General features: G+C 48.3%; 1 protein-coding gene across 1 annotated transcript in view; it reads right to left on the bottom strand.

Annotated features, from left to right (window-relative positions):
• Positions 1–11,086, bottom strand: part of LOC134965997 (kinesin-like protein KIF18B) — a 205,018-nt gene extending 193,932 nt beyond the window's left edge. Inside the window, exons 1-4 of the mRNA XM_063942446.1 lie at positions 10,971–11,086; positions 2,534–2,889; positions 1,934–2,091; positions 287–391 (exon numbers count right to left, since the gene is read on the bottom strand). Coding sequence (XP_063798516.1) covers positions 287–391; positions 1,934–2,091; positions 2,534–2,855 — 585 coding nt within the window. The 5' untranslated portion in view covers positions 2,856–2,889; positions 10,971–11,086. The remainder of the gene's footprint in view (positions 1–286; positions 392–1,933; positions 2,092–2,533; positions 2,890–10,970) is intronic.
• Between the last annotated feature and the right edge of the window lie 1,206 nt (positions 11,087–12,292).

Raw genomic sequence — 12,292 nt, 5'->3', positions numbered from 1 at the left:
AGATTTAAAAGAAATTGAAGAAAACTCTGGAGGTCAGAGATGAGCATCCTCTCCTGAGGGCACTTTTTTCTAAACTGCCTGTGGGAGGGGTCATAGAGGGGAGGATCTAACACACCCAGTTGAAGAAATTTAAAGTGCACTGGCTCCTTTGGACCCCGTCTATACCCCATCGTATTAGTTTCCCCCAATATCCTTTATGGATGCTAGAGAAAATGGATTTAGCAAACTGTACTTTGCATTTCCCTGAAGAGGACATGTCTGCTGTCAGATATACACACACACTCACCTGATGGAAGGAGAGCCCTTGTACCACAACCCCTTTCAGTGGATCTTCTCTGATTGCCAAAGTACCCTTGGGTTCCAGCAAATCCTGGATCTGTTCATTGTACACCTATGACAGAATGAGAGTTACATGGAGTATCGCTTCACTCAAACAAACCAACATAACACGTTCAGCTGAGACTATCACTCCTAAATGAGACATGCCATCACACGCACCATGATGTCGGCAGTCATGGGTCGCTAAACCAGAAACAGGAGAGTCTATACAGCGTGGGTCTTCAACCTGTGGACCTCCAGCTGCTGTGGAACTACACATCCCAGAATACCCTGCCTCAGTTTTAGCATGCCTTAATAGCAAAACGGTGTCAGGGCATGCTGGGATGTGTAGTTCCACAGCAGCTGGAGGTCCGCAGGTTGAAGAACCATGCTATACAGCAAGGAAAGAGCAAGATGATGCTACAGGGACTGCTCAACAGGTTCCACAGCTATTTACATCAAGTGGAACCTGAGTAAGGGGGTCTGTTTACTAGGCCTTGGATGGAAGTAAAGTACCAGCCAATCAGTTCCTAAGGGTTGGGTTTGGAATGCCAGCGGACGGAATCCCGGCAGCAGGGCGAGCGCTAGAAAGCCCCTTACGGGCTCGCTGCACGGACATCCACGAGTGAGAATAGCCCTGCTGCAGCCGTTGGCATTCTCAGCAGTCAGGAACCCGGCGTCTGTATTCTGTCCGCTCGGATCCTGACTGTCAGGATATTAAGTGCATCCCATTCGTAACTGTAATTTTTCCAAACCCGGCCTGTGACATGGCAGTTAGAAGCTGATTGGCTGGTACTTTAGCTTGGTCCAAAGCTTAGTAAAGAATTCTCTTAGAGCTTCATATGACAGTTTTGGTGAATATAAATTTTAACTGCTGGTGTAAACGTAACTGCTTTACTGTGGTTCAGGCTGGTGCAGAACACCCAGAGAGGGGAAAAAAATTTTGGTTGGATATAGTTGAAAACAATAAAGCAACATATCACGCACCGCCTCTCCCTTGTTGCGCCAGGTTCTGTGACGCTTCAGTCAGACTGTGAGAAAAGCCCATCACCCACTCCTGCTCAGGTTGTTAGAGAAAAGTGGAGCAGCCAGGGGATAAGGGAAGAGTAGGCTAGTAAGATTTAGTTATTTTATTGACCCCCTCTAACCCAACGCAAAACTCAATCTGTAATTTGGGACGGAGCTATCCTTTTAACGGAGACAGCAGTGAACATGGTCATAAAGAGACCAGACTGCTGTTCATACAGTAACTCCTATAAAAACACAAAGAAACTACAAAGACAACGGGTCCACTTTGAGCACATACTCACTCTCTCTCTCTCCCCCCCCCACTACATCTAATAGAATGGGAGGTGTGCAGTGATGAGGCTAAAACTCTGTGCTCTGAAAGGTGTAATCCCTCCCAGAGGAGAGACCTCACCAGTGTTACTCTTTGGGGGAAATTCAATTGTTTGAAAAGTCAGTTCGGTGACTGTTTTTTCATATCTAATAGACTGGAAAAAACAGACACCCAACTGTCTTTTCAAACAGCTGAATACCCCCCTTTGTGTCACTTCCCAACTTCACAATAAAAGTTTCATGATGATGTCCCATGAAACGGACAAGCAGCACTCACCTCCAGGTAGGAGATGAGCACCTCGCACGACTTCTCCTCTTTGATTGCCTCAATGGCCCGGTATAGCTCCACCATAGTGAGATACATCACTCCAGGGTCAGATTCCGTACCCAGCATTGTGTGAGTCTTCCCGGCACCGGTAGCTCCATAGGCAAACACTAAATGTATTAAGGAATGAAGAGAGCCACAGTGAAGGGTTCCGGCGTTGTACCAGGAGTTGCATAAAGATTTACACAGACAGGCTTTACGGCGATATAATCACAGCTTGATAACAAACCCAACAGCTATGACTATCCAGGATTGTATATTATGTGCAGTGATACAATAAACAAGAATGTAAATATGGTCCTTGCCATGTATTAAAATAACTGATACCTAGAATGAAAACTACACCAAGTAGAATACTAATCACTGGGTGGAAGAATTAAACACAGCACATAACTTAGATGTGGCTCCGTTCGGGCACGCACAGCCGTAGCCGCTGACATTACGCTTATGCATTCCGCCATTTTGACGGGCTGGTAACCGGTATATCAGAAAACAGAAGTTTGACGGTTACTTACACCCTAACACACTGAAATATAATATTGATTTGATTACCAGAGCAGTTGTAGCCATTTAAGACACCGTCAAGGATCTTCTTAGTGGTGTGTTCAAACACTTCTTGCTGGCTGCTCTGTTCCCCAAACACACGGTCAAATATGAATTTCAGATCTTTCCCTTTGCGCTTTGTCCCTTCGTGGCCCCTTAGGCTGGAGAAGAAATTAGATGTCTCCGACTCCTCCGGGTCAAACAGCAGAATACTGTGGTCTACTACGTGTACAACCGAGTGCTGGTTTCCTTCTTCCTCGCGCGAGTTAGGTGGCCGGACACGAACGACAACTGACACATTGCCCTCCTCATGGGCAGGAGAGGCAGTCATAGTACCGAAATCTGGCAGCCGTCTCAGAGTTCCCCTGGGGAGAGAACAAAGTGTTAATCCTCCTTCAAGATAAATGCTATCACACAGTAAACATTTTGGACCGTGCCTTTTAAGCGCTATACTTCTCAGCTGCAGACTTTGTTTAAATAGTCCCACAGAAGAACACAGCAGTCAGTGGGGTTGGGTATGGGGGACATACATCCCCAGTCAGTAACGTATCATAAAGTAGCCGACGTCAGTGAACAAGGACTTCCGCTCAATTACATAATGTTTTAGGCAAATGTATGTTGTGCATCTCAAGTTCCGTCAAGGTACGAAATCTTTTACACATACCCATATTCCCAATAGCTCTATTATATTATTCAAATAAAAAAACATCTTATATTTTATGTGCTACGATCCTGCAGAGAGGCTGAAATGTAGAAGGGAAAAGAATTTAAATAAAATGTAAAAAAAAATAAAAAAATCTTAAAATAACATCGCTAGCGAAGTAATCAAATTAAGTGGCAAATGTTACAGATGGTGTAATGGTTAGCATTACTGCCTCACAGCACTGAGGTCATGGGTTAGATTCCTACCATGGCCCTAACTGTGTGGAGTTTGTATATTCTCCCCGTGCTTGCGTGGGTTTCCTCCAGGTACTCCGGTTTCCTCCCACAATCCAAAAATATACTGGTAGGTTAACTGGATCTCCACAAAATGAACCCTAGCGTAAATGTGTGTACATGTGGTAGGGAACATAGACTGTAAACTCCACTGGGGCAGGTACCGATGTGAATGGGCAAATATTCTCTGTAAAAGGACTGCAGAATATGTGTGCGCTATATAAATAACTGGAAACAAATACATAAAATAAAGCATTTAAAAAACAAATAATTGCTATAAAGAAAATGTAAATTAAAAGTAGCAGTTAATCCGACTCTACAGGCAGACTGGGAAACTGATGTATATGGTCACCTGCCGTCTGTGCCATCGGAATGGGTTCTGTCATTGTAATAGTTGTGTGGAGCTGGTACATTTGCTCCATAGCTTTATTTCTCATAGTACAAAATTACATATGCAGTATAAGTTTCAGCACTGCTGAATATGGAATAATAATAATAATAATAATAAACACAACTTCGCCCCAGAATACATCAGTATTTTTTCTTTCACATAATTTTTTTAATGTACATTTTTATATTGACGCACAAGAAAATGTACAATGCAAAAAAATAAGAATTTACTCACCGGTAATTCTGTTTCTCGTAGTCCGTAGTGGATGCTGGGAACTCCGTAAGGACCATGGGGAATAGCGGGCTCCGAAGGAGGCTGGGCACTCTAGAAAGATCTTAGACTACCTGGTGTGCACTGGCTCCTCCCACTATGACCCTCCTCCAAGCCTCAGTTAGGATACTGTGCCCGGACGAGCGTACACAATAACGAAGGATTTTGAATCCCGGGTAAGACTCATACCAGCCACACCAATCACACCGAACAACTCGTGATATGAAACACAGTTAACAGTATGAAACGATAGAGCCTCTCAACAGATGGCTCAACAATAACCCGATTTAGTTAACAATAACTATGTACAAGTATTGCAGATAGACCGCACTTGGGATGGGCGCCCAGCATCCACTACGGACTACGAGAAACAGAATTACCGGTGAGTAAATTCTTATTTTCTCTAACGTCCTAGTGGATGCTGGGAACTCCGTAAGGACCATGGGGATTATACCAAAGCTCCCAAACGGGCGGGAGAGTGCGGATGACTCTGCAGCACCGAATGAGAGAACTCCAGGTCCTCCTCAGCCAGGGTATCAAATTTATAGAATTTTGCAAACGTGTTTGCCCCTGACCAAGTAGCTGCTCGGCAAAGTTGTAAAGCCGAGACCCCTCGGGCAGCCGCCCAAGATGAGCCCACCTTCCTTGTGGAATGGGCATTGACAGATTTAGGCTGTGGCAGGCCTGCCACAGTATGTGCAAGCTGAATTGTACTACAAATCCAACGAGCAATAGTCTGCTTAGAAGCAGGAGCACCCAGCTTGTTGGGTGCATATAGGATAAACAGCGAGTCAGATTTTCTGACTCCAGCCGTCCTGGAAACATATATTTTCAGGGCCCTGACAACGTCTAGCAACTTGGAGTCCTCCAAATCCTTAGTAGCCGCAGGCACCACAATAGGTTGGTTCAGGTGAAACGCTGACACCACCTTAGGGAGAAACTGGGGACGAGTCCTCAATTCTGCCCTATCCATATGAAAAATCAGATAAGGGCTTTTACATGATAAAGCCGCCAATTCTGACACTCGCCTGGCTGATGCCAGGGCCAATAACATGACCACCTTCCACGTGAGATATTTCAGATCCACGGTTTTTAGTGGCTCAAACCAATGTGATTTCAAGAAATTCAACATCACGTTGAGATCCCACGGTGCCACAGGAGGCACAAATGGGGGCTGAATATGCAGCACTCCCTTCACAAATGTCTGAACTTCAGGTACTGAAGCTAGTTCCTTTTGAAAGAAAATCGACAGAGCCGAGATCTGTACTTTAATGGAGCCTAGTTTTAGGCCCATATTCACTCCTGCTTGCAGGAAATGCAGAAATCGACCCAGTTGAAATTCCTCTGTTGGGGCCTTTTTGGCCTCGCACCATGCAACATATTTCCGCCATATGCGGTGATAATGTTTTGCCGTAACATCTTTCCTGGCTTTAATAAGCGTAGGAATGACTTCCTCCGGAATGCCCTTTTCCTTCAGGATCCGGCGTTCAACCGCCATGCCGTCAAACGCAGCCGCGGTAAGTCTTGGAACAGACAGGGGCCCTGCTGTAGCAGGTCCTGTCTGAGCGGCAGGGACCAAGGGTCCTCTGAGATCATCTCTTGAAGTTCCGGGTACCATGCTCTTCTTGGCCAATCCGGAACCACGAGAATTGTGTTTACTCCTCGCTTTCTTATTATTCTCAGTACCTTTGGTATGAGAGGTAGAGGAGGGAACACATACACTGACCGGTACACCCACGGTGTCACTAGGGCGTCCACCGCTATCGCCTGAGGGTCTCTTGACCTGGCGCAATACTTCTCTAGTTTTTTGTTTATGCGGGACGCCATCATGTCCACCTGTGGACGACCCCATTGATTTACAATCATTTGGAAGACTTCTGGATGAAGTCCCCACTCTCCCGGGTGGAGGTCGTGCCTGCTGAGAAAGTCTGCTTCCCAGTTGTCCACTCCCGGGATGAACACTGCTGACAGTGCTAGTACATGATTCTCCGCCCATCGGAGAATTTTTGTGGCTTCTGCCATCGCCGTCCTGCTTCTTGTGCCGCCCTGTCGATTCACATGGGCGACTGCCGTGATGTTGTCTGACTGGATCAGCACCGGCTGGTGTAGGAGCAGGGATTTTGCTTGACTTAGGGCATTGTAAATGGCCCTTAGTTCCAGAATATTTATGTGAAGGGCAGTCTCCTGACTTGACCATAGTCCCTGGAAATTTCTTCCCTTTGTGACTGCCCCCCAGCCTCGTAGGCTGGCATCCGTGGTCACCAGGACCCAGTCCTGTATGCCGAATCTGCGGCCCTCCAGAAGATGAGCACTGTTCAGCCACCACAGAAGAGACACCCTGGTTCGTGGAGACAGGGTTATTAAACGATGCATCTGAAGATGCGATCCGGACCACTTGTCCAACAGGTTCCACTGAAAGATTCTGGCATGGAACCTGCCGAATGGAATTGCTTCGTAAGAAGCTACCATCTTTCCCAGGACCCGCGTGCAGTGATGCACCGATACCTGTTTTGGTTTTAGGAGGTCTCTGACTAGAGAAGACAACTCCCTGGCTTTCTCCTCCGGGAGAAACACTTTTTTCTGGGCCGTGTCCAGAATCATTCCCAGGAACATTAGACGTGTCGTGGGGACCAGCTGTGACTTTGGGATATTCAGAATCCAACCGTGCTGGCTCAGCACTTCCTGAGATAGTGCTACTCCCACTAACAACTGTTCCTTGGATCGTGCCTTTATTAGGAGATCGTCCAAGTATGGGATAATTAAAACTCCCTTTTTTCGAAGGAGTATCATCATTTCCGCCATAACCTTGGTAAATACCCTCGGTGCCGTGGAGAGTCCAAACGGCAGCGTCTGGAATTGGTAATGGCAATCCTGTACCACAAATCTGAGGTACTCCTGGTGAGAATTGTAAATGGGGACATGCAGGTAAGCATCCTTGATGTCCAGGGATACCATGTAATCCCCCTCGTCGAGGCTTGCAATAACCGCCCTGAGCGATTCCATCTTGAACTTGAATTTTTTTATGTATGTGTTCAAGGACTTCAAATTTAGAATGGGTCTCACCGAACCGTCCGGTTTCGGTACCACAAATAGTGTGGAATAGTAACCCCGGCCTTGTTGAAGTAGGGGTACCTTGATTATCACCTGCTGGGAATACAGCTTGTGAATTGCCGCTAGCACTGCCTCCCTGTCTGAGGGAGCAATCGGCAAGGCGGATTTTAGGAAACGGCGGGGTGGAATCGCCTCGAATTCCAGCCTGTATCCCTGAGATACTATTTGAAGGATCCAGGGATCCACCTGTGAGCGAACCCACTGATCGCTGAAATTCCTGAGGCGGGCCCCCACCGTACCTGGCTCCGCTTGTGAAGCCCCACCGTCATGCGGCGGACTTGGAAGAGGAAGCGGGGGAGGACTTTTGTTCCTGGGAACCTGCTGTTTGCTGCAGCCTTTTTCCCCTGCCTCTGCCTCTTGACAGAAAAGACCCTCCATTTCCCCGCTTGTTTTTCTGGGATCGAAAGGACTGAACCTGATAAAATGGCGCCTTCTTAGGCTGTGAGGGGACATGGGGTAAAAATGCTGACTTCCCAGACGTTGCTGTGGAAACTAGGTCGGAGAGACCATCCCCAAATAATTCCTCCCCTTTATAAGGCAAAACTTCCATGTGCCTTTTGGAATCTGCATCTCCAGTCCACTGGCGAGTCCATAAGCATCTCCTAGCAGAGATAGATAGTGCACTTACTTTAGATGCCAGCCGGCAGATTTCCCTCTGTGCATCTCTCATGTATAAGACTGAGTCTTTTATATGGTCAATTGTTAACAGGATCGTGTCTCTGTCTAGTGTGTCAATATTTTCTGACAGGTTATCTGACCACGCAGCGGCAGCACTGCACATCCAAGCTGACGCAATTGCTGGTCTGAGTATAATGCCTGAGTGTGTATATACAGACTTCAGGATCGCCTCCTGCCTTCTATCAGCAGGTTCCTTAAGGGCGGCCGTATCCTGGGACGGTAGTGCCACCTTTTTTGACAAACGTGTGAGCGCTTTATCCACCCTCGGGGGTGTTTCCCAACGTAACCTATCCTCTGGCGGGAAAGGGAACGCCATTAGTAATTTCTTAGGAATCACCAATTTCTTATCAGGGGAAGCCCACGCTTATTCACACACCTCATTTAATTCATCTGACGGGGGAAAAACTACAGGTAGTTTTTTCTCCCCAAACATAATACCCTTTTTTGTGGTACCTGGATGTAAATCAGAAATATTTAACACCTCTTTCATTGCCTCAATCATGCAGCGAATGGCCTTAACGGGCATTAAATTTGACTCATCGTCGTCGACACTGGCGTCAGTATCCGTGTCGACATCTACTTGTGCCACCTGAGATAACGGGCGTTTTAGAGCCCCTGATGACTTTTGAGACCCTTGGACAGGCACGAGCTGAAGACTCGGCTGTCCCACAGTCGGCATGTCGTCAAATTTTTTATGTAAGGAGTCTATACGTGCACTCATTTCTTGCCATAATACCATCTACTCAGGTGTCTGCCCCGCAGGGGGTGACATCTCTGCTAAAGGCATCTGCTCCCCCTCCACATCATTATCCTCCTCAAACATGTCGACACAGCCGTACCGACACACTCCACACACACAGGGAATGCTCAAATAGAGGACAGGACCCACAAAAGCCCTTTGGGGGGACAGAGTAAGAGTATGCCAGCACACACCAGAGCGCTATATATATACAGGGACTAACTGAGTTATGTCCCTAATAGCTGCTTATACTGTATACAGTGCCAATTTAGTGCCCCCCCTCTCTTTTCCCTCTTACTGTACTGTAGAAATGCAGGGAAGAGCCAGGGAGCTTCCTTCCAGCCGAGCTGTGAGGGAAAAATGGCGCCAGTGTGCTGAGGAGATAGGCTCCGCCCCTTTTTCACTGCCTATTCTCCCGCTTTTTGGGGGATTCTGGCAGGGGTATTTACCTCATATATAGCCCCAGGGGCTATATATTGAGGTATTTTAGCCAGCCAAGGTGTTTTTATTGCTGCCTCAGGGCGCCCCCCCCCAGCGCCCTGCACCCTCAGTGACCGGAGTGTGAAGTGTGTATGAGGAGCAATGGCGCACAGCTGCAGTGCTGTGCGCTACCTTGGTGAAGACAGGATGTCTTCATGCCGCCGATTTTCCGGACCATCTTCCTGCTTCTGGCTCTGTAAGGGGGACGGCGGCGCGGCTCCGGGACCGAACATCAAGGCTGGGCCTGCGGTCGATCCCTCTGGAGCTAATGGTGTCCAGTAGCCTAAGAAGCCCAATCCGGCTGCAAGCAGGCGAGTTCGCTTCTTCTCCCCTTAGTCCCTCGCTGCAGTGAGCCTGTTGCCAGCAGGTCTCACTGAAAAAAACAAATTCTAAGACTATAACTTTCTAAGAGCTCAGGAGAGCCCCTAGTGTGCATCCAACCTCGGCCGGGCACGAAATCTAACTGAGGCTTGGAGGAGGGTCATAGTGGGAGGAGCCAGTGCACACCAGGTAGTCTAAGATCTTTCTAGAGTGCCCAGCCTCCTTCGGAGCCCGCTATTCCCCATGGTCCTTACGGAGTTCCCAGCATCCACTAGGACGTTAGAGAAACAGATACTGTACAACTGATATGTAGTAGTATTAGTGACATAGATACAATATAAAACCTTTAAATACTTTATGAAGCACTTAGGACATATTTACCATGTGGATTTTGTGGGAACACACACTTTTTTGGTGGATACTTGAACAAACTAAACTACCCACAGGATTTAAGAAGGGGGGGGGGGGCAGCAGCAGATCTCCGCTATCCCTCCATTTTCATTTGCAAAAGCAGCTTCTGCAGGTTGTCCAGGGCAGCCTAATTGTCACATTTACCAAACTCCGGGACATGAAGCATCCTGGAGCTTGGCCGGCATCGTCACATGGCCTATTCAAGGACATTTTATTAACAGAGAGGCCACCCCACCGGCTTATGGGGGTCATTCAGAGTTGATCGCACGCTGCCGATTTGCGCAGCAATCAGGTAAAAAAATGCCAAAACTGCGCATGCACCGCAATGCGTACGCGTGTCATATGGGTACAAACAGCATCGTTGCTGTGCACTGCTTCTAGCGACGATTCCATTCGCACAGCCGATCGCAAGGAGATTGACAGGAAGAGGGTGCTTATGGGTGTGAACTAACCGTTTTCTGGGAGTGGTAGGTAAAATGCAGGCGTGTCCAAGCGTTTGCAGGGCGGGTGTCTGACGTCAATTCCGGGACCTCCATCGCTGGAATCATCGCACAGGATAAGTAACTACAGGGCTGGTCTTGTTTTGCACAAAATGTTTTTGTACAGCTTGGCTGCACATGCGATCGCACACTTGCAAAGCTAAAATACACTCCCCCGTGGGCGGCGACTATGCGTTTGCACGGCTGCTAAAAGTAGCTAGCGAGCGAACAACTCTGAATGAGGGCCTATGTCCATTTGGCTCACCGGTAAAGCAACAGCAGTGATCACCACTTTGCCATGAGCACGGTAACTTCAATTACTGGTAAAAATATCTCACAACTGTATTTTATACGTGGATTGTGGTAATCGGGCACCATGGCGCTATATATGCTGGAGGGAGACAAGCGTTATGGCTACAGTGGGGGTAAGTATATGGGATTCTGATACAATAGGAAACAGGGAGACTAGAGCTATGCATAGTGTGTGGTGATTCCTCTGCAGCTACACACTGACTATACAGAGATGATACAGTAAATAATGGGTGCACGCTGCTCCTCTGTCTGCAGTAGGTCACCAGGGTCCTGTGCAGTTTCAGCACACACACACAGCTCCACATTACCCAGACTTACCGACAGTGATCGGCGCTGGGGACAATTGGGGGATCCTCTATGATGACAGATATACCATAAAGTCCCTTATCCCGGCCGCCCCGCCCACACTCCGTGGCTTTTCGAGTTTACACTTCCGCCAGCCCGGGTTCAAATCGCGCGGTATCGGCCCTCTGATTGGACGCGGTCACGGCTGCCACGTCTCTGACGTTGGACGCTGCGCGCCGCGCGGTGTGTGCCGGGAGTTGTAGTTCTGAAGGCTCTGATTCTTTCTGACTCTGAGCGACCACACAGCCTCAGTCATGGGATCCGATCTTTAGATCGACACTAAATAGGTCGACAGTGTTTTGGTCGACCACTGTTCGTCGACAGTAAATAGGTCCACAGGGTCTTTAAGTCGACATGTTCTAGGTTGACAGGTCAAAAGGTCGACATGAGTTTGTCACATTTTTTTTTTATTTTTTTCAACTTTTTCATACTTTATGATCCACATGGACTACAACTGGGAACGGTCGCTCACCATGCGAGGAGACACAGTGCACTAATTGGGGTTCCCGGTCACTGTACGGAGAAAACGACACCAAAAAAACATCAAAAACTCATGTCGACCTTTTGACCTGTCAGCCTAGAACAAGTCGACCTAAAGACCCTGTCGACAAATAGTGGTCGACCAAAACACTCTCGACCCACTTACTGTCGACCTTACATACCACACACGTACTGAGTGATCAGTTGTGAGGGGTGTAGTATGGCTGACCGGCGGTCTCCTGACCGCCGGTCAGCTTACCGACGCCGGGATCCCGGCAGCAAACCGACGCCGGGATCCCGGCGGGGAGGGGCGAGTGCAGCAAGCCCCTTGTGGGCTCGCTGCGCTCGCCACGCTGCGGGCTCGGTGGCGACCTGCGGTCGCCACGGGTTCTATTCCCACTCTTTAGGTGTCGTGGACACCCACGAGTGGAAATAGTCCCTATTGGTTGGCATGCCGACCATCGGGAAAGTGAGCCGTCGGGCTCGTGGAGGAGGTCATGTGACTGTCGGTCAGCTGACCGGCGGTCACATGAATACCACCCGTTGTGAGCTTTGCGAATAGGCTAACACTGAGTTGTTTTTGCATCATGAGGTGGGGATGGACATTAGTGGAGTCAACCCCGCAATCGATAGCAAGGAAACCAGTTAATGATTTAGCCGCCAAAGGATAGACATGGCGCATTCACATCAGAAGTCTTAGCTTTCTGTGTGCGCATAGGAGATGTGCTACAGACACCACTTCCGGATAACCGCAGCAGAATGGACGTCAGCAGCCATGGAATGAACCATCATCAAGTGGCTGCCAACCATCGCAA

This window comes from Pseudophryne corroboree, chromosome 10, assembly GCF_028390025.1.
Source record: "Pseudophryne corroboree isolate aPseCor3 chromosome 10, aPseCor3.hap2, whole genome shotgun sequence".
Lineage (NCBI taxonomy): Eukaryota > Metazoa > Chordata > Amphibia > Anura > Myobatrachidae > Pseudophryne > Pseudophryne corroboree.
Note: the sequence above shows the minus strand (reverse complement) of the source record. Positions and strands in the feature narration are given on the sequence as shown.